Source organism: Notolepis coatsorum, assembly GCF_963971535.1.
Source record: "Notolepis coatsorum genome assembly, chromosome: 2".
NCBI classification, from domain to species: Eukaryota; Metazoa; Chordata; class Actinopteri; order Aulopiformes; family Paralepididae; genus Notolepis; species Notolepis coatsorum.
Window position 1 is genome coordinate 150,607,772 of NC_140166.1, and position 25,726 is coordinate 150,633,497.

Sequence of the window (25,726 nt, forward strand, 5' to 3'; positions counted from 1 at the left end):
ACAACAACCAGGTAGGGGGGGGGGGGGGGGAATTGGCACAACGACTAAATTACACACAGTGAGAATAAATTACACACAGTTAGAATAAATATGTATACATATATATATATATATATACTATACAGCATCATTGTACATTATTTCATACAGAGTTATATGGGTTATATGCAGTAGGTATATAGAATGATTTTATTGATGTATATACAGCACTATTGTACATTCTATCATACGGGTTATACGGGTTATATACGAGTTATACGGGTTATATGCAGGTGTATAAGTAGGCATATAGAAGGATTATATACACGTATATTCAGACAGATATATATATATATATATCAGTGGCGAAGCGTACCGGAGTTAACCGGGCCTTCATAATATTATATATTATTAATATTATATTCCAAATAAAATAAGTCCCTCGATACTCCGTGCTGCTGCTGCTGACTTGAAATAAAATAGACCGTTCTGTGGGCAGTCGGCCCGACACTAAACAGCAGTCTGTTATAATCACATTTGTATGAGCTAACGAATTCCGTTATATTGGACATTTGTATTAATTATATCAAGCGAAGAATTGAGAAAGCAGAGAGTCGAGAGAGTGGTTCAACGTTGCGTGATCGCTGAAACCAATGCCGATCTCCGCCTCCCAGCGAGTTGTCATTATTAGACATGCATGGTGACTCAACAACGAAACAAATGTAACTATTTTAATACAATTCAAATTGTGCTTAGAGGGAAGTTACGGTATGCAAAGAAAGATCAAGTCAAGAATTACCAAATGAAACGCACAGCAGCCCAGCCAATATTTCAAGACAGACATATATTTGTGTGGAAATAAAATGCGCAGCGGCAGATCAATATAATCAATATAAATTAATTTGTTTCACTCACCATTTTGACGTGGTTCACCTGAAGACGAAATCCATCCTCCTGTCCGTTTGGGTGAACTTTTCAATGACCCGGTCATACAGCTGATCAGTCCTTTTCAGATCCAGGAGCATTTCTTTTTCAATTGACATGGAGGATAATGCAGAGAGTCGGGCTTGTCCGGTTGTATTCCTCGCATATGTTTTAATGCGCTTGAGGGCAGAAAATGTCCTTTCCACGGTTCAGGTGGTGACAGGGATAGTTACAACTAAACACGTCAGTTTATATAGCTGCTCCATGCTTTCACTGAGTTTTTTTTGTTGAAGAAATAGAAGAAGGTCAGATGGGTCCTTTCCCTGAAAATCTGCCATAGAATACATGACACTGAGTTCGGTTTTCAGCCGTGGCAAGTCAAAACGCGGCCCGTAGCTGTCAGTCAGGCTTGTGAAAGCAGTTTCAGGGAACGTTTTCTTGTAGATGGTGAACTGCGTGGGATCCAGAAGGGAAAGGAATGAAAGCTTTTCGTGATCTTTAAAACGAGTTGTCATTTGATTTAGAATATTGTCAATAATGCCATCATGCACCTTCTTGTAGTATGTACATGGATCTCCGCACGCTCTGCGCCCAGGTGGCACACCGGTGGTGTTCACTGTCTCGTCATAGAGTTGCTCAAAACGTGGCCTCTGCTCCTCAATGCGAATGCAAAACTCGTCCACCCGAGCCAAACAAAACTGCATGTCAAATGACTTGCTCTGCAAAATGTCAAAAAGAACATCTGCATGGGAAAACATTTCGTAAAATGTTGAAATTAAAAGGCTAAATTCAAAGGTGCTCAAGTATGATATATGAGCATCAGCACCGCCTGTAGCAGTATCGTCAAATTCCTCATGGTGGTCAACTATGTACTGGAACACGTCCTTAAGAGCATCTTTCTGTTCAAATACAGTGCAAACCAATCTTGATGTGAAATTCCACCTAGTTGGTGCAACTCGTGGCAGTCGCCTTTGACACATCTGGTCAAGCACTTCTTCCGTGAAACCGAGCCAGTCATCCAGGGGTACCGTTCCCAATTGCTAGCCTGGAAATGTCGCTCGTAACCGGCCTTTGATGCCTGGCTGATTTCCAGTCCTTCTGGGGTTGGGCGGCCTTTTTTGACAATGTCCATCTTTTCATTGAATGTTCTTCTTGAAAAGGGAACTGTTAATAAATCCGCAACAACATCGACGGTATCATTTGCTGCTGCCATGTTTCAGTTTGTCTCGTGTTGTCTTGCTTGATAGTTCACTCACTTGCGTTTGCCGTTTTGCGCTCTGATTGGCCGACGCAGCCAGACTCTAGAATACTTTGGCATCTAAAAGACTACGCCCATTGACTACAGCTCCAAATGTGATTGGCTGATCAAACTGTCACTCCACACCTGGGCTCCTGTTAAGGTTTATTGGGCAGGTCGAGCTAGAATACCCGATGGAGGAAAGTCTGCCCAGAGACTTGTGAAAAGAAATCTCCGATTGGCTGTTATTTTCTCCTGTACAAAAACGCTCTAATGCGCAGTGAATGGGTCGAAAACAACTATGGCGAGTGAAACAGTGCGGTTTTAACAGATTAGCGACACAAAAAATAAAAAATAAAAAAATAAAAATAAAAAAAGTAATTTTTAAAATTCATATTTTCTTTCTTCTGAGGCTCACAGGGCCTTCTCTGAATACCTTGAAGGCCCTGAGAATTCGCCACTGATATATATATATATATATATATTTTTTTTTAATATATATAGTGTAGAATATGCGCTAACTATTGTACATGCTATCATACCGAGTTATATGGGTAGACTATAGTATGATGTGGGTAGTTGTGATTATTATGATTACAGTGTAGGGCAGTTGTAGACGGTGAACGCAGTAGGTAGGTATACATTTAGAGTAGGCAACATAGTTCAGACTTCTACTATTGTTCTACTGTCTGTGACTTATTTACAGGACTCAGTAAGAAGACACAGAATTATTACATTTCTGTTGATATGTCTCATATCAACACATAGCGGCCATTGTCTGGTTGTGCTTCCTAAGTGAAAGGCCTCCATTGTGCAAGGATGTGCAGGGATGCAGAGGAGGAAACACGTCTAATGAAATATAGTCACCGGAGGGGGGGGGGGGGGGGGGGGTCACATAGCGAGCATTCTCTCCTCAGACCATTACCGTTCATGATTTATCTTTTTGAAATTAAATGTCTCCCTCCTCGTCTCTTGCTCAAGACCACGAGTTTCTCGTGAACCGGTTCAAAGCAGCTACGGAATCTACGGAAACTCGAGCGCCGACTTCTAGACTTCTCTGTGACTTTCTTGAGCCGTTCAGCCATTGTGTAGAGCAGCGGTTCTCAAACTACGGGTCGCGACTTAAAGTGGGGTCGTGGGTAGGTGACAGTGTTTTTTTATGTTCTGGCAACATATTTTGGCTAAATATGCCTCGTTTTATAAATGTGTATTGATAACATAGTGTTGTAATTACATTTTCTAATAAATATGCATTATCAAGTTCAACAACGTGTGCAATTGTCATTTCATAATAGACAGACCAGCGCGGACCTTCAATGACATGCAATTGTCATTTCATAATAGACACAGACCAGCGCGGACCTTCAATGACATGCAATTGTCATTTCATAAGACACAGAACAGCGTGAGCAACGGGTCCAATGTGTCTAACATGCTTGGCATCCTTGCCATTCCTGTGTCCACACCTTAACGTTAGCTGCTAACCCTGGAAACGCTCACAGCGGAGTGACTCCACGACACCAGTTCCATTAGTGAGGAAAGGGGGGGGGGTTTATATTGACTACCCCCCTATACTATAAAACAAGTCATTAGAATAATATAAGCCTACTGTTCATTCATTACGCACGTAGGCTATACAGTACGCACGCGTGTGTGTGTGCACTGCAGCAATTAATATGTAATATTAATACAGTCCATTCCACTATAGCTATAGTGTGCTGTATGATGACAATACATTTGAATCTAATCTAATTTGCATCCGTCGCAAAGCGCTTCCGTGCTGCCCTCACATTATAATGAGCTGGAGGGGCGTGTCTGTATGCAAATCGGGTCTACGAGAACGCGCTCCCGGGGGTTCGCAGCTGTGATCATTTGGTAAGTTAAAGTGCATAAAAATTATTATAAAAGTCAAGGCCTGGAATTCCTTGAAAACAGAATTTTTTTTAACAAGGTGCTTAAAAAGTCCTTGAAATTCAAATCAACCATTCACATTGAATGTTTTGTTCATCCATGATCAAATGTTCTGAATCAAGAAATAAATAAAAAAAATTGGTTGCGTTTTAATAACATCTGACGAGTCGCTGTCTCACGCGCTCCAGCTGCTTTTCCTCATTTCTGTGCATGTGATGCTCTAGTTTCTCTAGCTGGCAAGCAGGCCAAGAATATATATTTTTTAAAAACTGCATTTAAAAATGAATTGTATTCTTCGAGTGACATCCTTGAAAATGAAAAATAGTACTTAAAAGGAACCCTGTGGCAAGGCTTACGGTTATGGTTAGGATCAGGGGCAGAGTTACATGTTATTGTACACCAATCACCAATTTGTAGGAAATCCAACTAATGGTTGGCACAATGGCACTCATGAGAGCAGCCTGCTCAGACGCCAGACAGACTGTGTGTAATAACATGCTCCCCTGGCTGCATCGCCCCACGTTCTCAGAAGAGCTCTGTGTGTGTGTGTCCATGTCTACAGTATATAGTATATACAGTATATAGTGTTTGTGCCTGTGTGTCTACGCTGTGTGAAGTATGAGTCGCTGTGTGCATCTGTTTGACCTTCAACTTCCCTTTTGGACGAACAAGGAAGGACATTTAGAACTGTTTGTTCAACTCAGAGGAGGAACATAAACAGGTGGAGGTTTCAGTAACATGCCGAAACCAAACTGAATGGATAATAACAATGATATTATTAGTATTATTATTATATGTAAGGTTACCTGAGGCTGTAATAAATAACACGTCTTATTAAAAGAGAATCTATACTCCATATTCTCTACATTTATACTGAATTGTAGTAACTATCTAAGGCTGAGATGATATGCCATTTGGAAGAATCGATAAATCGGCACACAATCGATTTTTTTTATTATTATCAATTAAAAAACATATACAAAAAAAATATTTAAAACAGATACCGATATTTTCCGATATCACATTTTAATGCCTATCGGCCGATAATGTCGGACATCCCTAATAATTATTATATATATATATTATAATTATATATATATAATTATTAGGGATGTCCGACATTATCGGCCGATATCGGCATTAAAATGTGATATCGGAAAATATCGGTATCAGTTTTAAATATTTTTTTTATATTTTTTTTTTAACATTTCTATAACCTTTATTTAGCCAGACAAGCAAGTAAGAACAAATTCTGATTTTATTTATTGTCAAAAGTATGCATACTTTTGCATATGCATATATCGGTATCGGTTGATATCGGTATCGGAAATGAAGAGTTGGACAATATCGGTATATCGGTATCGGTAAAAAAGCCAATATCGAGCATCCCTAATAATTATCGATAAATCGATAAGTGGGCTCAGCCTTATAACTATCTGAAAAGATGGTGACATAAAGTGACTAAATGGTTGTCCCCTGGAGCCCAAGCTGGATCAGTAAAGTCAGGCCAATATCCCATAAGTGACTTACGTCATATCGGAACACGATGCTTGTGTGTGAATGCAATCCTACCCCAGCTAGCTAACTAAACTTTAATCCATTTAAATCCTTCCTATTGTGTGTCACTTAACCATCAGACGTGTGTGTGTGTGTGTGTGTGTGTGTGTGTGTGTGTGTGTGTGTGTGTGTGTGTGTGTGTGTGTGTGTGTGTGTGTGTGTGTGTGTGTGTGTGTGTGTGTGTGTGTGTGTGTGTGTGTGTGTGTGTGTGTGTGTGTGTGTGTGTGTGTGTGTGTGTGTGTGTGTGTGTGTGTGTGTGCGCGCGTGTGTGTGTGTGTGTAAATGTGTGTAGTCCATGTTAATCAAGTCTATTGTGGGTGAGTCATCAGACTGCATTTAGACGCTAGAGATACTGAAAGAGAGATATAGAGGTGGGTGAGATAGATGGGTGGGGGTGAGAAAAAAGAGGGTGAGAGAGATGGAGAAATAGAGAGATAGAGGGGGGTGAGAGAGATGGGTGGGGTGAGAAAAAAGAGGGTCAGAGAGATGGAGAAAGAGAGAGATAGAGGGGGGTGAGAGAGATGGGTGGGAGTGAGAAAAAAAGAGGGTGATAGAGATGGAGAAAGAGAGAGATGGAGGGGGTGATAGAGAGGAGGGGTGAGAGAGAGATGGAGAGACATAAACAGGGTGAGAGGGAGATGGAGAGAGATATGGTGAGAGTGAGTGGTAGAGGAGGGCAGATGGAGAGAGAGGTGTTAAATGTTCCATAGAATAAAGGAGGGGGGGATGGAGATAGAGGAGAGTGTCTGTTCAACTCTCTGAAGGAGGAGAGAGTGGGAGAAAGAGAGAAAACAGAGAGGGGGAGATATTGAAAAAGAGAGAGAACAGGAGAGAGAAGAGGAACGACAGCTGTCAGGGCCTTGTGATAACATGAGAATGCTGTGTGTGTGGGGTGTGTGTGTGTGTGTGTGTGTGGAGGGGGTTTCTCAGTGTGGCTCTCATGTCACTGTGTGTGATTTGTCACTCTTGAGTCTTGCGTGTGAGTGAGGACGACATAACTGAGCTTCAAGAAAGCTGCTCTCTTTCATTACCTCCCCTTCACTCTCCCTCCCCCTCTCCCTCTCATTCCATCTCTCCCTTCTTAACTCCTCTCTCCACCCCTTTCTCCCCCCTCTCTCTCTCTCTCTCTCTCTCTCTCTCTCTCTCTCTCTCTCTCTCTCTCTCTATCTCTCCTCTCTATCTCTCTCTCTATCTCTCTCTATCTCTCTCTATATATATATATATATATCTATCTCTATATCTCTATATCGCTCTCTATCTATCTCTCTATATCCCTTCTCACCTCCTCTCTCCACCCATCCCCCCTACTATCTCTCTATCTCCCTCCCCCACACTCTCTCTCTCTCTCTCTCTCTCTCTCTCTCTCTCTCTCTCTCTCTCTCTCTCTCTCTCTCTCTCTCTCTCTCTCTCTCTCTCTCTCTCTCTCTCTCCCTCCCCCACTCCACTCCCCTCCCCTCCCTCTCCTGGGTGTATTATAGGCAGGGTCAGTAGTAGAGACTGTGTACACACTCCGGTTAAAGACTCACACACAGACAGACAGACGTCCAGGAACCAGCAGGGGACGACTAACCCAGCCGGTCTAACCCAGGATCTGAGGGCTTAGATGGGAGATGTTGAGGTTATTTGCAATCAACTTCTCTTTTTGGACTTTTGCCTTGTGAATCGGAGGACGTTTAGAACTCAGTGTTCAACTCGGAGGAGGAGTCGGTTGAATATCGACAGCTGGGACTGAGTTTCAGTAACGCCCGGCGGTTTTCTGTTGTGATCCTCCGGAGCGTAAAAGAAGAAGGTAAATAAACACAAAGGGGGATCTGGACGGCGTGGCTGTTTGTCTTCCTGTAATCCCTTCGAGACGCGTCGGACACCGTGGGGACGTTCATTCATCTTCGCCGCGTGTTCTGCTGTGGATTATTGTGACATCTCTCTGAAGACAGGAGGACACAGGAACTAACTGTTCTTTTTCACCAGACCTCTTGAGTTTCGCTTCAACTTTGCTGGAGCTAAACGTGGAATTTGACAGATGGGATTTTTTTTCTTCTTTGTTCAGCTACAGTACAGTACATCGTGTACTGTGTGTGTGTGTGTGTGTCGGACGGACGTGTGCTGTATGTTTGCATGCTAGTAGTGGGTAATTTAGTCAACTTCAAGAGGTGTGTGCGTGTGTTTAAAGGGGCCTCTTATGCAACATAACGGAAGAGAATTACTTGAAAGTTGACAGGTGGGATTCGCATTGCGCTAACTTATCTTCCTGTGTGTCTCAGTTTGTGAATAAGCAAGTCCCTGCTCGTCAGTCAGAGATAGATAGCTCACATAACTGTGTTAGTGACACACAGTTTTACCTAGATATGATATCGCTCTGTGTGTCTGCGTGTGTGTTTGCACGCATTAGCAGGTGTGTGTGTGTTTGCACGCATTAGCAGGTGTGTGTGTGTTTGCACGCATTAGCAGGTGTGTGTGTGTTTGCACGCATTAGCAGGTGTGTGTGTGTGTTTGCACGCATTAGCAGGTGTGTGTGTGTGTTTGCACGCATTAGCAGGTGTGTGTGTGTGTTTGCACGCATTAGCAGGTGTGCGTGTGTTTGCATGCATTAGCAGGTGTGTGTGTGTGTGTGTTTGCACGCATTAGCAGGTGTGTGTGCGTGGCGTGCACACATTATGTTTGCATCAGTAACCCTGCTGATGTAGGAGATAAAGATTGTGTGACACGCGTGCACTGTTTGTGTGTATGTGCGTGCGTGCACTGATGTCTGACACGCACCATGGGTTTATTCGGGAGTCGGATCTCGGTCACTCTCCACTGACTCACGGGAGACACTAGCTGTGGACGTTTTCCATCCGTACGTCTTCTTCGGTGGTGTCGCCCCGTGGACTTGGGACGAGCGAGCCCATTGGCCGGCGGCATGGCTTTGTTTGGTCACCTGCTGTGAGTCCCCGCCCCCAGTATCCTCTGAGCGGTGTGACCCTCTGGAGACGAGATGATGAAGAGGAGAAGAGAGAGGGCAGGAGCCCCGATCCTCCGACTCCAGTAAGAGAGGGAGATGGAGAGAGAGAGTATATATTATAAACATGACCAATGCTGTCTTAGATGATAACAATAATGATAATAAAAACCATACAAATAATAATATTACGTATAAATCCGCAATAGCTGCGACCACAAACCGCATGCGCATCCACACACACACACACACACACACACACACACACACACACACACACACACACACACACACACACACACACACCACACACCCACACACACTTGATCTCCGTGTGTCAAATGTCAGGCCCCCAGGGTGAAAACTGGCCGCTGGAGAGAGAGACGGGACACTTTATGGACCGTCCAACAAACAGAGCTATAGAGCTGCTGGTTGCAGCTAATTATACAGATGGGTAGATAGACAGACTGATGGAGAGAGAGAGAGAGAGAGAGAGAGAGAGAGAGAGATAGAGAGAGAGAGAGAGAGAGAGAGAGAGAGAGATGAAGGGAAATATGTGGGTGTCTTCTTTTACATAATTGCATGTTGCTGCTCTATCAAAGCCTTGACCAAGTAGAGAGAGAGACCGATATAAAGGGAAGGGTGAGAGAAATACTAAATAGTCTTCTTGAGTGTCTTTTTGTACATGGTTACATGTTGCTCTATCAAAGCCTTGGCACAGCTGTTATATTTTCTGAACTGAGTAGAGAGAGAGACAGAGCGAGGTCTATTATATCCTATCACTGCTTTATTGTATAGCTTAAGCATTGGTTCTCAAGGTGGGGTCCGGGACCCCTGATTATTAGGTTACAGGGGGTCCCCAGCTAATATAATAAGAACATTTAAACCTTAGGGCGGCTAGGTGGTGTAGTGGGCAAGGCACTCGCCACCAGTGTGGAGACGCTAGGATTTGCGTGTTCGAATCCAGCTCTCCACATTGTTTTCAGTTTAGCTGGTCGTCCGCAGTAATACACATTGGCTGTATTACGGGGAGGGAAAACTGAAGGGTGGGGATCGAACGTTGTGAACAAGCGACTCCTACAGGTCGGTTGGTGCGCCTGCGCAGTAGAATCAGGAAGTGTCGGGGGCAGCGTGAGCCTCCCACGCGTTACTCCTCGACACTGAGAGATCGAGCTGCGCAGGTGAAAAGATGCGACTGCTGTTACCTCAAGTACCGGAGGGGACTTGTGCTATGTATGACTTAGTCCACATTGCAGCCGGCTTGTGGGAGGCAAGAAACAGCGTTCGTGACAGGGGAGGGTTGAATTGGATGATACGAAAATTGGGATGGGAGAAAAATATAGAAAAATGGGAGAAAAAGTGGATCAAAAAAAAAGAACATTTAAACCTTTTTAGAATTTCACAATGATTTATTTGAGACAGCTGAGAATATGTTGATCATAGCTTTCACTGTCTCTATTGTTATCGCTCACCACTGTTTCACTGTCTCTATTGTTATCGCTCACCACTGTTTCACTGTCTCTATTGTTATCTATCACCACTGTTTCACTGTCTCTATTGTCAGGGTTCGCACAAGGTTCTTGAAGTGCTTAAAGTGTTTGATACAAAAAAAGTTAAGGCCTGGAATTCCTTGAAAACAGCCCATTTCTCAACGAGGTGCTTAAAAAGTCCTTGGAATTCAAATCAACCATTCACATTGAAAGTTTTGTGCATCCATTATAAAATTGTTCTGAATCAAGAAATACCATTTTTTTTCCATCTAAAGTGTAACTAATGGTCGGAAATTGGTTTTAATCCATAAATATTGGATCTGATTTGTTTAAAAAAAAGAAAACGCATTTAAAAGATAATTGGATCCTTTTAAATGTAATTTTAAAATGAAAAATAGTGTTTGTAAAAGTACTTGAAAGTCCTTTTAATTAAATTTTGCAATGTCTGTGGGAACCCTGAGTTAGGCCAATGAGAGAATAATATACAAGACTATTGTGGTCATATGTTCCAGTCCCTCCAGTGTTGCACCATATCCAGCTGTTCTAGACAGCTGTGGAATTCTGTACGAGCAGTGTATCAGGTCCGACGCCTACAATGTGATGAGACGGGGGTTCGCGGTCTAATTATGCATACATATGGCTGCGTCCTTCACACAAACCACTGACCTACGGTATAGGCAGGAATTATGGACTCGTTTTAAATAACCTTTAACAATAATAATGATATACTCAGACTGGGGTCCCAAAAGACAGAAAGAGAGAGATTGACTTTGGGGCCTACATTGTATTTTTTGTATTATCACTTAAAGAATAGCTTAAAGAGCGAGAGAGATACATAGAGAGAGAGAGGGACGTACAGAGATAGAGATACAGAGAGAGAGAGAGAGAGAGAGAGAGAGAGGGAGAGAGGGAGAGCGAGAGAGAGAGGGGGACGTATAGAGATACAGATAGAGAGACAGTGGTCTGTATTGCGTTTCTGTTTCTTGCTGTTGCTATAAATATTGACTGGTAACATGGAGGGTCAACCAGGGGCTCAGCTTTCATCAGCACACACATAAACACACGTCACACATACACATGCTATCACACACACACACACACACACACACACACACACACACACACACACACACACACACACACACACACACAAACACACACACACTGACAAACACTATACTCCGTCAGGAAAGAAGAATGTGAGTGTAATGGAAAGAAGTTAAAACAGAGAGAGAGTGATAGAGAGAGATAGTGATTGAGAGAGAGTGATGTATAGATCGTGTTGGAGAGATATAGATGAAGAGATAGAGAGATGGTGATGGAGAGAGAGTGATGTAGATATATAGAGATGGTGATGGAGAGAGAGAGTGATGGAGAGATAGTGATGGATATATTTAGGGATATAGTGGTGGGGAGCGAGTGATGTAGAGATGGAGTGATGGAGAGATTTTGAAGAGAAGGTAACAGATATGTGTGACATAGGGATAGAAAGAAGAGAAGGTCACAGATAGAGAGACACATAGAAAGTGAGAGAGTGAGGGGGAAGAGAGACATAGGTAAAGAGATATAGAGAGAGAGGGGGATATAGAGTGAGGGGGGAGAGAGACAGAGAGGGATATAGAGAGGGGGAGAGATAGAGAGAGAAATCCTTCCATCAGCACAGCCAGCTACAAATCCCCCCTCCCACACACACAAACAGTACGCACGCACGCATACACGCACACGCACACACACGCACACGCACACACACACACGCACACACACACGCACACGCACACACACATAACACACATGCGGCACGGTGGTGTAGTGGTCAAACACTGTCGCCTCACAGCAAGAAGGTCCAGGGTTCGATTCCCGCTTGGGGACCAGGTTTCCATGATGCCAGTTACCCAGGTGGGGTATCTCCCAGGCCTTTCTGTGTGGAGTTTGCATGTTCTCCCCGTGCTCGCAAGGGTTTCCCCCCCGATAAGATAAACCCAATGGAAAAACATGCACAACAACAAGATCGCTAACGCTGTGGCGTCCTTGACGAAGACGGACAGGAGCACTTGGATTGGTCCCCATGGCGCGGCTCACGTTGACGCCTGTCTGCTCCCGGCTGCCCATGGGGGGAAGGACGATGGGATGGGTTAATCGCAGAGACGAATCGCATGCATGCGATTGATGACCTCTGAGCAGGTCCTAAATTATTATTATTATTATTATTATTACATAATACAGTACGTATATACACACACATATGCACATGTCACACTAGACGACAACAAGTCAAATAACTAATTCACTTATAAATCAAATCAAATTATGACACGGATGGTTTCAACTTAACAACATTCAAAACATTTCTAGAATTATATAATAATAATAATAATAATAATAATAATAATAATAATAATAATAATAATAATAATAATAATAATAATAATAATAATAATAATATAAAAAAAAAAAAAAACAGTGCCTCCTAGTAGGGGTGCACCGATGTATCGGTCGGGTATCGGTATCGGCCGATAAGTGCCTTGTTGACTGCAATCGGCCTATTGGCCGATAAGCTCGAATGTGCCGATGGCAGTAGCCGATAAATATCCATCAATTTGTGTCTCGTCAAAAGGCAAAAAAAAGTTCAGTCGCGTCCTGCACAACGCCGCCCCCAGTCCCCCACACACACACAAGCTACTGCATCAAAGTTACTACTAAATATTCAACATTCTCTTTTGAGACTCCGCTTCAGACTCTTATCATTTGGCACTAAAAGCTAAACATTGTCACCGATATGGCTGTCCGCAACATTAATTGTGTACGCGAGGTGGTCGCTCAGTGACGACGCTAACGTGAGCTAGGTTAGCTAGCATGAGCTACCGGGAGATGGAAAGACTAACGTTACTGGTGAAAATGTGATTTACGTTGGAATACTCCTTTGCCAACTTGCTGTACTTTGCTTGCAGGTCTGCAGCCATTATTGCTGCATTATGAATAGCCCCAACTTTAGCCAAGGTAACGTTAAACCTTTAACGTTAGTTAACGCTAGCTTTCGGTTAGCTGTTCAATGCTAATAACACAACCAAGCGAACCCATCAGAGCTCCCTGTCAACACCCCTCTCTCGGGAAGATGGCATTTAAGAAAGTATATCTGCTGTTAAAATGACAAACATTCGTTTTGTGGCATTAACGTTATATAGTTAGTGTTACACGTTCAATAACATCAGCATAGTATTTACCCGAACATAGCAAGTAGCCAGCATTACTCGTTCATACTAGCTCAGTTCCTTCCGTTGCTCATAGAGCCCTGAGTTGTACCCAATCCATTCTGCAATCTGTTAATAAAGTTTTCAATCAGACAAATGTATAGAAAGGCTTTGTTTTATTATAACATTCGTTGCAGTAAAATCATTATGCCTCGTTTGGTCATCCTGTGGAGCGCTGGTCGGCGGGGCCGGGGAGCTAACGTATTAGCTACGGTAAGCTTGTTGTGGTTCTCGCAAGCAGATCAATGGCAGCATGCCCGGAAGTAGAAAATGAATAAACGCTTGCCGATTGGTGGTAAGAACAGCAGGAGGTGGGTGCTAGCTGTGTGACGTAATTGGCCGAATCGACTGTCAATCAAAATTGTTCTATTGCATTGGTTGAGAGCTCTGGTTGAGACAATAGTATCCAGCTGCAGGCCGGCAGACCATACTGGGAGAGGGATAGTGCTACATGGCATGGTGGAATTAATACCATAAACATATTTCTTGATGTTTCCTTTTTTTAAGTAAGTAAAGAGGCCTACAAATACAAACATACACGTACAAATATACTGTACTTTCATTAAAAAATTATAATAATTACAAAAAAATATATATATATTACAAAAAAAATTAAAAAAATGATTGTGTTAGTTGAACAATCGGTATCGGTGGCAAATTGTCATATCGGTGCATCCCTACCTCCTAGAGCAGCAATAGACATCAAGCTGCTACCGGCAAATACAATTATGACACGGAGGGTTCCAACGTAACAACATTCAAAACATTTCTGGAATTATATAATGATAAAAAAGAGGATGTACGGGTCGTTGTCGCCATAGAAACATTTGAAAATGTCTTCTGCCGTTATCAGGGAGAGACTAAACACATTGTAAGAAGTAGTGTTGTCCCCCCCAGTGCCGAGTGACCCATCCCCCTCTTATAATTATAGGTTCACTAGTTCCTACCCAGGCTTGTGCGACTCCAACCTGCATGAGGTCACTGCATTCCTGCTGACACCCCTCACACAGTCATACGCAACCCGACACCCGTCAACAACAACTATACCTACAGTAATGTGAACTTGCCAACGCAAACAGCAGTTTGCTCTGGTGTCTGACGTTACACTGTAGCTGAGCTCTGCTAGTGCTACTGCTAGCTTGACGTTACACTGTAGCTGATCTCTGCTAGTGATACTGCTAGCTTGACGTTACACTGTAGCTGATCTCTGCTAGTGCTGCTGCTAGCTTGATGTTACACTGTAGCTGAGCTCTAGTGCTGCTGCTAGCTTGACGTTACTGTAGCTGAGCTCTACTAGTGCTGCTGCTAGCTTGATGTTACACTGTAGCTGAGCTCTAGTGCTGCTGCTAGCTTGATGTTACACTGTAGCTGAGCTCTAGTGCTGCTGCTAGCTTGACGTTACACTGTAGCTGAGCTCTAGTGCTGCTGCTAGCTTGATGTTACACTGTAGCTGAGCTCTAGTGCTGCTGCTAGCTTGATGTTACACTGTAGCTGAGCTCTGCTAGTGCTGCTGCTAGCTTGATGTTACTCTGTAGCTGAGCTCTGCTAGTGCTGCTGCTAGCTTGATGTTACACTGTAGCTGCGCTCTACTAGTGCTGCTGCTAGCTTGATGTTACTGTAGCTGAGCTCTACTAGTGCTGCTGCTAGCTTGATGTTACTGTAGCTGAGCTCTAGTGCTGCTGCTAGCTTGATGTTACACTGTAGCTGAGCTCTAGTGCTGCTGCTAGCTTGATGTTACTGTAGCTGAGCTCTAGTGCTGCTGCTAGCTTGATGTTACTGTAGCTGAGCTCTGCTAGTGCTGCTCCTAGCTTGATGTTACACTGTAGCTGAGCTCTGCTAGTGCTGCTGCTAGCTTGATGTTACACTGTAGCTGAGCTCTACTAGTGCTGCTGCTAGCTTGATGTTACTGTAGCTGAGCTCTAGTGCTGCTGCTAGCTTGATGCTACACTGTAGCTGAGCTCTAGTGCTGCTGCTAGCTTGATGTTACACTGTAGCTGAGCTCTAGTGCTGCTGCTAGCTTGACGTTACTGTAGCTGAGCTCTAGTGCTGCTGCTAGCTTGACGTTACTGTAGCTGAGCTCTAGTGCTGCTGCTAGCTTGATGTTACTGTAGCTGAGCTCTGCTAGTGCTGCTCCTAGCTTGATGTTACACTGTAGCTGAGCTCTACTAGTGCTGCTGCTAGCTTGATGTTACTGTAGCTGAGCTCTAGTGCTGCTGCTAGCTTGATGCTACTGTAGCTGAGCTCTAGTGCTGCTGCTAGCTTGATGCTACACTGTAGCTGAGCTCTAGTGCTGCTGCTAGCTTGATGTTACACTGTAGCTGAGCTCTAGTGCTGCTGCTAGCTTGACGTTACTGTAGCTGAGCTCTAGTGCTGCTGCTAGCTTGACGTTACTGTAGCTGAGCTCTAGTGCTGCTGCTAGCTTGATGTTACTGTAGCTGAGCTCTGCTAGTGCTACTGCTAGCTTGATGCTACACTAGCTGAGCTCTAGTGCTGCTGCTAGCTTGATGTTACTGTAGCTGAGCTCTGCTAGTGCTGCTGCTAGCTTGATGTTACACTGTAGCTGAGCTCTAGTGCTGCTGCTAGCTTGATGTTACTGTAGCTGAGCTCTACTAGTGCTGCTGCTAGCTTGATGTTACACTGTAGCTGAGCTCTAGTGCTGCTGCTAGCTTGATGTTACTGTAGCTGAGCTCTGCTAGTGCTGCTGCTAGCTTGATGTTACACTGTAGCTGAGCTCTACTAGTGCTGCTGCTAGCTTGATGTTACACTGTAGCTGAGCTCTACTAGTGCTGCTGCTAGCTTGATGTTACACTGTAGCTGAGCTCTACTAGTGCTGCTGCTAGCTTGATGTTACACTGTAGCTGAGCTCTAGTGCTGCTGCTAGCTTGATGTTACTGTAGCTGAGCTCTGCTAGTGCTGCTGCTAGCTTGATGTTACTGTAGCTGAGCTCTAGTGCTGCTGCTAGCTTGATGTTACACTGTAGCTGAGCTCTACTAGTGCTGCTGCTAGCTTGACGTTACACTGTAGCTGAGCTCTGCTAGTGCTGCTGCTAGCTTGATGTTACACTGTAGCTGAGCTCTACTAGTGCTGTTGCTAGCTTGATGTTACACTGTAGCTGAGCTCTGCTAGTGCTGCTGCTAGCTTGATGTTACACTGTAGCTGAGCTCTGCTAGTGCTGCTGCTAGCTTGATGTTACACTGTAGCTGAGCTCTGCTAGTGCTGCTGCTAGCTTGATGTTACTGTAGCTGAGCTCTAGTGCTGCTGCTAGCTTGATGTTACACTGTAGCTGAGCTCTACTAGTGCTGCTGCTAGCTTGATGTTACACTGTAGCTGAGCTCTGCTAGTGATACTGCTAGCTTGATGTTACTGTAGCTGAGCTCTAGTGCTGCTGCTAGCTTGATGTTACTGTAGCTGAGCTCTAGTGCTGCTGCTAGCTTGGCGTTACTGTAGCTGAGCTCTCCTAGTGCTACTGTTAGCATGATGTTACACTGTAGCTGAGCTCTAGTGCTGCTGCTAGCTTGATGTTACTGTAGCTGAGCTCTGCTAGTGCTGCTGCTAGCTTGATGTTACACTGTAGCTGAGCTCTAGTGCTGCTGCTAGCTTGATGTTACACTGTAGCTGAGCTCTAGTGCTGCTGCTAGCTTGATGTTACTGTAGCTGAGCTCTAGTGCTGCTGCTAGCTTGATGTTACTGTAGCTGAGCTTTAGTGCTGCTGCTAGCTTGATGTTACTGTAGCTGAGCTCTAGTGCTGCTGCTAGCTTGATGTTACTGTAGCTGAGCTCTAGTGCTGCTGCTAGCTTGATGTTACACTGTAGCTGAGCTCTAGTGCTGCTGCTAGCTTGATGTTACTGTAGCTGAGCTCTGCTAGTGCTGCTGCTAGCTTGATGTTACACTGTAGCTGAGCTCTACTAGTGCTGCTGCTAGCTTGTGTTTATGTTATTATGTTATTTGATACTATCTTGTCTAGCACAGTCTCTGGAGCGTAACAGTAAGAAGCATTTTGTATGAAAGTATTCTGTACTTCTGTATGACAACTATTAAAGAACTTGAACTTGAACTTGAGCTTGATGTTACACTGTAGCTGAGCTCTACTAGTGCTGCTGCTAGCTTGATGTTACACTGTAGCTGAGCTCTGCTAGTGCTGCTGCTAGCTTGATGTTACACTGTAGCTGAGCTCTAGTGCTGCTGCTAGCTTGATGTTACTGTAGCTGAGCTCTAGTGCTGCTGCTAGCTTGATGTTACTGTAGCTGAGCTCTACTAGTGCTGATGCTAGCTTGATGTTACTGTAGCTGAGCTCTAGTGCTGCTGCTAGCTTGATGTTACTGTAGCTGAGCTCTAGTGCTGCTGCTAGCTTGACGTTACTGTATTTATAATAAAAAAGATGTATCCCCTCCCTACTTCCCATTTCCCCACGTGGAATGCACCTGATTGGATAACTGACACACCGGTGCTCTAGTGCGACATCTAGCGGCTGCATGTCATCTATAGCACCTTTTAAGTAGTCCAGTAATGATTTGCTGCCAACGTTGGTCTGCAGACTCGTACTCCCATATTTTTTTTTATCTACTTTTTCTCCCATCCCAATTTCGTATCGTCCAATTCTACCCTCCCCTGTCTCGAACGCTGTTAGGCCATGCATCCCACAAGCCGGCTGTAATGTGGACAAAGCCATACATTGCACGAGTCCCCTCCGGTACTCGAGGTAGCAGCCGTCGCATCTTTTCACCTGCACAGCGCGATCTTTCAGCGTCGGGGGTCTGCGTTTGGAGGGCACGCCGCCCCCGTCGCTTCCTGATTCTACTGTGCAGGCGCACCAACCGACCAGTAGGAGTCGCTGTCCACAACGTCCGATCCCCACCCATCAGCTTCCCACCCCCTAATACTGCCAAATGTATTAGTATGAACGACCAGCCAAGCTGAAGCAATGCGGAGAGCTGGGCTCGAACCCAGCGTCTCCTGCATTGGTGGTGAGCGCCTTGCCCACTGCACCACCTAGCCGCCCCTCATACTCCCATCTTCATGTCACCTGTGGTGTCCCACAGGGATCAGTCCTCGGCCCCACCCTATTCACCCTCTACATGCTCCCCCTTGGCTCTGTCATCAGCCGGCATGGAATATCCGCTGATGACACCCAACTCTACCTAAAAATAAACCCTACCCCATCCACAGTTCTGCCATCTTTCACTCTGACCACCTGCCTTGAGGAGACCAAGGCGTGGATGAAGCACAACTTCTTACAGTTAAACCGTTCTAAAACTGAACCCATTATTATTGGCACCCCACACCAGGTTCGCTCATCCACCATCACCACCATCACCTTTTCCGGCCAAAACATCACCCTGTCACCAACAATCACCATAAAAATGGACCCTCACCTGACCTTTGAGGTGCACATAAATCAACTATACAAAAACTCTTTCTACCACCTCAGGAACATCGCCAAACTTCGCCCCTCACTCACTCTGTCAGATGCCGAAAAGCTCATCCACGCCTTTGTTTCCTCCAGGCTGGATTACTGCAACGCACTCCTCATCGGGATCCCTAGCAAGAACATCCAAAGGCTACAATGTATCCAAAACAGCGTTGCTAGGATCCTGATGAGAGTGCGGAAATACCACCACATCTCTCCCATCCTCAAGTCCCTTCACTGGCTCCCTGTCTCACTCAGGATTGAGTTCAAAGTCTCCCTGCTCACCCACAAATGCCTCTACGGAAACGCCCCCCTATACCTCAAAGAACTCATCACCCCTCACTCCTCCTCCCGACATCTCCGCTCTGGCCAGGCAAACCTCCTCCAGCGCACAAGGACAAATCTCTACACTATGGGAGATCAGGCTTTTTGCTCTTCCGCTCCCAGTCTGTGGAATGCTCTCCCTGACTACCTGAGAGCACCACATACTGTGGATGCTTTTAAGAAAGGCCTCAAAACTCACCTTTTTAGTAGAGCCTTCTGTTGACTTTTTATCAAATTTTTAGCTCCACACATTTTATGTTCTTTTACCAATTTATTTGATCAGTTTTATTTATTCTATGTTTCTCTATGTCATTCTATGTTTTAGTCTTGCCTATTTTTATATTCTTTCTTTCCTTATTCTCGCTAGTTTTTAAGTTATTTTAACTGTAGTGCTTTGAGACTTGCCCCGCAACTGTAAAGCGCATTACAAATATAATCTATTATTATTATTATTCTTTGTCCAGCTGTGGCAAAACCACACCGTGTTTATGAGTGAAGTAGTCTGTGTACCTGGGGAAGCTGCAACTCCTCCAGCAGAGTTGGCCAACATGTTCATGAACAGCTTGAATTGAAACAGCTTAACTTTGGGGAAGTGGAAGAATCTGCTCCGTCAGTCGCTTCCTCTGCTGATGCTCGATGTGCAACATCAGACTGATTGGCCAACCTATTGAAAATGAATGTGGACGGTAGGGCTGACCTCGACTAGTTGAATAGTAATAGTCGACTAATCGATCTAAAGGAACCATAGTTGACTGCCAACCTCTTAGTCGAATGCAAACAAAATAAATAAAAAAATATTATAATTATCTTTTGTCTTTTTTTTTTTTTTTTTATCATTCTTTCCAAAAGCAAAGAGGCCTAGAAGCGTGGCTAACGCTAATGGCGCACATACCAGCGAGGCTAACTGCCTAAGAAAACGGGCACATAGGCACTGAAAGAGGATTTCACACACTACTAGACATATCAAGATGTATCCATCAGTGGACCAATTGCATGCTTTCGCAGAGGACAAGAAGCCTTCCGTCGACTTCTTCAGACATTAAGCACCCCTCACAGCCCAAATTGAATATTCACCCCCAAATTGTATTGTGTAAAAAAAAAACGTATATATATATTTTTTTGCATTCGACTATCAGCAAATTTCGGCCAATCAAAGTCGACTACACAAATCCTTAGTCGGGGACAGGCCTAGTGGACGGACAGACAGAGTTTTCCTAATTTTATTATCCTAATTTTATAGTTTTTATAGGGTTTCCTGTTTCTGTGTTGTTCTAATATCAATAGCTGACAGGAAATATGCTTGGGTCCAACCTGTTCCCTAGCAACACAATTCCACTGAAACGGTCTCTACACAAAATGTAACACTCCTTGCCAATAGAACACAGTGGCGCGCTGTACAACACAGTGGTGCAGGTGTATAGCGGCATGTTGCTCTATACTGTGTAGGGTGAAGCAAGGCACTAACATCCGTTTGGGGTTTCACTCCCCCACAGGCTCCACCCATGCTGAAAAGGTCATGTGAGGCACTCTGGATAAGAACCACCAGCGGAGGGCATCAAAGGAGTGAAAAAGGTCCTATAAATGACCTTTGACCCCAGTCAGGAGGATTAGAGGTTCCCACAGGGACAGCTTAAGAAGGATTGTAATGAAACAATAACAGATAAACCCTGGGTAGTGTCAGGGCTGTGCTCTGTGCCAGCGGTTCCCACCTTTCGCCTCAGACGGTCGAGGTGTGACCCACGTTGAACCACTCAAATGTATTTATATATATTTTTTTTATAGTGCAATAATACACAGTGCCTTGATGCACTGTTAAAAAACATAATTAACACACAAAAAGTGCAACTAGGGCATTGGTCATGTTTATAAATCACATGCTGGTCTTCATTTATATCAATGCAATATGATCCTACATGCATGCACACACACACACGCATGCATACATGTGCATACACGTGCACACACTCACACACACATGCATACACACAGTTGCTCCCATCTGTCTGGCCTGGTAGTATTCTCACCATTCATCACTTTATAATTTGTCCTTTTTTTCTCCATCCATCCCTCCTCCTCCTCCTTATTCTTCTTCTCCTCCTCCTATTGTTCATTTGGTCCCTCTCTTCCATCATCCCTGTCTCCTTATCTCTCCTTATTTCGTCTCTACATTCTCCTCCTCTCTCCCTCTACTCCTCACTTTCTCCTCCTGCCATCTTTCATTTCACCCCCTTTATCCTCTCCACCCCTCCTTTCTTCTCCTTTCATCCCTCCATGTCTCCCCTCCCTCCCTCCCTCCCTCCCTCCCTCCCTCTCCTCCCTCCCTCTCCTCCCTCCCCTCCCTCTCCTTCCTCCCTCCCTCCCTCCTCCCTCCCTCCCTCCCTCCCAACCTCCCTCCCTCCCTCCCTCCCTCCCTCCCTCCCTCCCTCCCTCCCTCCCTCTCCTTCCTCCCTCCCTCCCTCCCTCCCTCCCTCTCCTCCCTCCCTCCCTCCCTCCCTCCCTCCCTCCCTCCCTCCCTCTCCTCCTCGGGGTAGAATCTGGCCGTCGGCTCAGCTGCGTTGTCATGGCAACAGTAGCCTCCTCCAACACTTGCTGTCCCCCGCCGTCTCCTCCTCGTCCTCCTCCCTGTACTACTCCTGCTCTGTCCAGTCTCCTCCCTTGGTCCTCCTGCCCTCCTCCTACTCCTTCCCATCCGTCTCCTCCCTCTGCCCCCCGCTGTACCTCCCCTGTGATGGCCCTCTCTCTGCCCCAGTGCACCAGGGAGGGAAGCCCTTCCTCTGGAGGTAAGACGACATGGTGTGGGAGGGGGGGGGGGGGGGGGGGGTTTATGTGTGTATTTATGTTTGTGAGTGTGTTTGTGAGTGTGTCTGGAGGCTCTGGCACCATCAACCTCTTCAAAACACACCTAAAAACACACCTGTTCACACTTGCCTTCACGCAACACGGCTCTGCTCCCAAGTAGCCCATCCCCTGACTCTTTTCTTTTAAGCCACAGATCCTGTTGTTTTTGTTGTTTGTTTGTTTTTTGTTTTTTGTTTTTGTTAATTTTCTTGTTACCACTTCATCCAATTGGACAGCACCTTGCTTCCTTTTTTATCTTATTTGTTTTTTTCCTGTTGTTACTACCGGTATACACATATATAAATGTTGTTTTCAAATTTGTATTTACCCTTTTATATAGCTTCTCTCTCCTTGTACAGTGTCCTTGAGTCTGAGAAAGGCGCTTCTCTCTTCAAATCCAATTTATTATTATTATTATTATTATTATTATTATTATTATTATTATTATTATTATTATTATTATTATTATTATTATTATTATTATTATTATTATTATTATTATTATTATTATTATTATTATTATTATTATTATTTGTGTGTATGTGTAAAATAAATGGTAAATGGTGCATTTATATAACCGCTTTCTATCCAAGTTTTTGTTCCTCACATTTGACCAATTCACTCACACATTCACTCACACATTCATTCACCTTCCGATTTCCAGTCGACTGCTCTACCTCCTGAGTGGTGTATGTGTGTATTTCGTGTGTGTACGTGTGATGAGTGTATCAGGGACCAGCACTAGGCTGGTGTTTCAACATGTTGAGCAGCTGTCCTCTGTGTCTCGTTGTCGTCTACAGTCTACAAGGTTAAAAAGGGAAATCAAATGATTGAATGAAGGAGGGTTTGAATGGAGACACAGCGGAGGCCTTTCATGTTTAGAACGACCATTTCCCCTCCATGTTAGAAGAGACAAAGCTTGCTATGTGTTGATATATGAGAAATATATCAACACAAATATAATACATCAATGTCTTATAGGCCTTTTTTTCTTCTTTTTTCTTTTAAGTGGTTATCAGCGGTTACAGACAGCCATGCTGCAAGAAAGAGAAACATTCCATACAAAACTTAAATTCCAAGTACTGTTTCAGTTAGTAAACTGATCTGGAATATATTCTAGTACCTACAGATCCAGCACTGAAAAATCAAACCTCCACCACGCCTCCACCACTCCACTCCAAACTGATTTTGTGATGCCTATTGTGTTGTTTCACACCTCCACTGCCTCCCACAGGCTGGGGAGATTTTCATCTTACATTTTATTCGTCCCAAACGCCCAGCTACATCCGATTTCTTAGCTTATTTCACTGTTTACTTATCATGCATTGCAACACTAATATATGGGCAGTACCCCAAGTCAGACTGCCCCGAACCCACTTATTACAAATGATCTTGGTGGTCTGAGGGCAGTAGCCCTCGACCCCCTCTCTGGGAGAGCACTTGAGTCAAGTACCCTCCCTTTGTTCTCTTGGGGGTCAGCTCAGTCACCCCTGAAATATAACACCTGAGTGTAGTTATACAGTGGTAGAGGGGTGGTACAGGAGCAGTGAAAGGGAACTGAATATGGAGTGCTGCATCTGTACTGTAGCTTTAGTAAACAGATATCTGGAATATATTCTAGTGCCTAGCTTTAGTAAACAGATATCTGGAATATATTCTAGTGCCTAGCTTTAGTAAACATCTGGAATATCTTCTAGTGCCTAGCTTTAGTAAACATCTGGAATATCTTCTAGTGCCTAGCTTTAGTAAACATCTGGAATATCGTCTAGTGCCTAGCTTTAGTAAACATCTGGAATATCTTCTAGTGCCTAGCTTTAGTAAACATCTGGAATATCTTCTAGTGCCTAGCTTTAGTAAACATCTGGAATATCTTCTAGTGCCTAGCTTTAGTAAACATCTGGAATATCTTCTAGTGCCTAGCTTTAGTAAACATCTGGAATATCTTCTAGTGCCTAGCTTTAGTAAACATCTGGAATATCTTCTAGTGCCTAGCTTTAGTAAACATCTGGAACATCTTCTAGTGCCTAGCTTTAGTAAACATCTGGAATATCTTCTAGTGCCTAATAGGGATGGGTACCGAATTAGGTACTTTTAAAGGTACCTACCGAATCTCGTCGGTACTACCGAGTACTGATTCACCAGATTTCGGTACTGTAAAAAAAAACATTTTTTTTTTTTTTTACTTTTTTTTTTTTTTTTTTTTTATTTTTTTTTCTTCACGTCAACGTTCACAAGCACAATATACGGTTACCTAGGATTTGACTTGATTCAACAACAAAGCAGTCGGGGCAATGGCAATCCGAAAACGGTTGAAAGTGTGGTTATTTGAAGTTTCGATTTATTTTTTTTACAACTGAGGTAGGTAGATTACATTTTTAGAGACTAAAGTACAGAAAAAAGGTACCGTTGGGTACCGGTATCGATTCACAGGTACCGGTACCGTATCGGTCCAAATGTGAACGGTTCCCATCCCTAGTGCCTAACTTTAGTAAACGGATCTGGAATATATTCTAGTTGTAACTGAGGGGTACAATTCCCTGACTGTATTGATAAGTATGGTATCATTAAACCACTACCGCTTTATGTACTTTAATTACTGGCCATACAGTACATGATATATAAATATGATGAACACTTCCCACAATGAATCGGTTCCACACAAAGGTGTAATCAAGTATTTATTGCAGCAAAAGGTACATAATATACTTCTCTATTTTACTTTGGATGCGCTTATAAGGCAAAGGAATGTGCGTAGGCAAATCAATAATGAATGTCCATTCTCTGGTTACGCAGGAGGTAATTATACAACCTGAATCTTAGGGAATTATATCTATGGTACACTAGTAATATATAGCGGGAGATACTGGAAGGGTCCCCCCGGTTGTAAGCCAGCAGGGGTAGAGGATCTGTCGGTAGTAGAGAGTCTGGTCAACGATGACTAAGGAGACTCCAAGTACAGGAGACGGTGCAATAGTCTCTTGATCCACAGACGAATACAGCTGTTCTCCGTAGACTGTAGCTCCACAGTGAAGAAAGCTAGCCGGCCTCAGGCTCTCTGAGGCGCAGACTCGACGTGGCTCCTCACAGGGTAAATCCCACACGTGTAGGCGTCGGCGATTCTCCGCTCCATAAATCACAGGACCAAAACAAATATAATCCAGCCGCAAAGGGCTATGTAGTCGTCGGGTAGATTAATCCAGTGTACATGTCCACACGGTTCTCGTCTAGGTCTCCTCGGGTGAAAGCGCCATGAAAGCAGCCCAGCCTGGATAAGCACTCTAGCTGGTACGAGGAAGCGTTGGTGATGCTGGTCACTGTAGAACTTTAGCCGCACGATACACTATACACAAATAGACTATTACTGACTTAATAGAAATATGTCGCACTCGACGGTATAGCGCCAAACTCTGACAATTCAGTTATTAATTCGCACGCGGTCTCAATGCTCTATTTGGGGCCAAACAGGCCATACTTCACCGCACGGAGTATCGTGGGTGAGGCTTCAACTTATTGGGTAACTCTACTTCTGTATTCACCTGCGCCATATTTATATGCACGGCGAACAATCTAGTGCCAACCTCATTTCTGTCTCGTATTCCTGGGCAAGGCCGGGCATGTACAGACATGTCTTGACGGTGGCTTTGAACCTGACTCCGGAGGCATGGCCCTGGCGCCTGTGGACCGCTGTCTAATAGGAGAACGAAACATCATGGTCCGTACTAGGCTAAAGGGATATTCCGTGTATATGTACAAGGAATATACAAGGGATATCAAACGATATACAAATACTATGCAATATATATCAATCAATAAATATATATATTCGGTTTAATCTGATCCTTTGTAACACTAGTGCTTAGCTTTAGTAAACAG

At 44.2% G+C, this 25,726-nt stretch overlaps 1 protein-coding gene across 1 annotated transcript in view; it reads left to right on the forward strand.

Moving 5' to 3' along the window:
• Positions 1 to 25,726, forward strand: part of LOC311223569 (microtubule-associated serine/threonine-protein kinase 2-like) — a 465,967-nt gene that overhangs the window by 291,235 nt on the left and 149,006 nt on the right. The window contains exon 5 of the mRNA XM_084308349.1: positions 21,547 to 21,795. Within this exon, the coding sequence (XP_084164475.1) occupies positions 21,547 to 21,795 (249 nt within the window). The remainder of the gene's footprint in view (positions 1 to 21,546; positions 21,796 to 25,726) is intronic.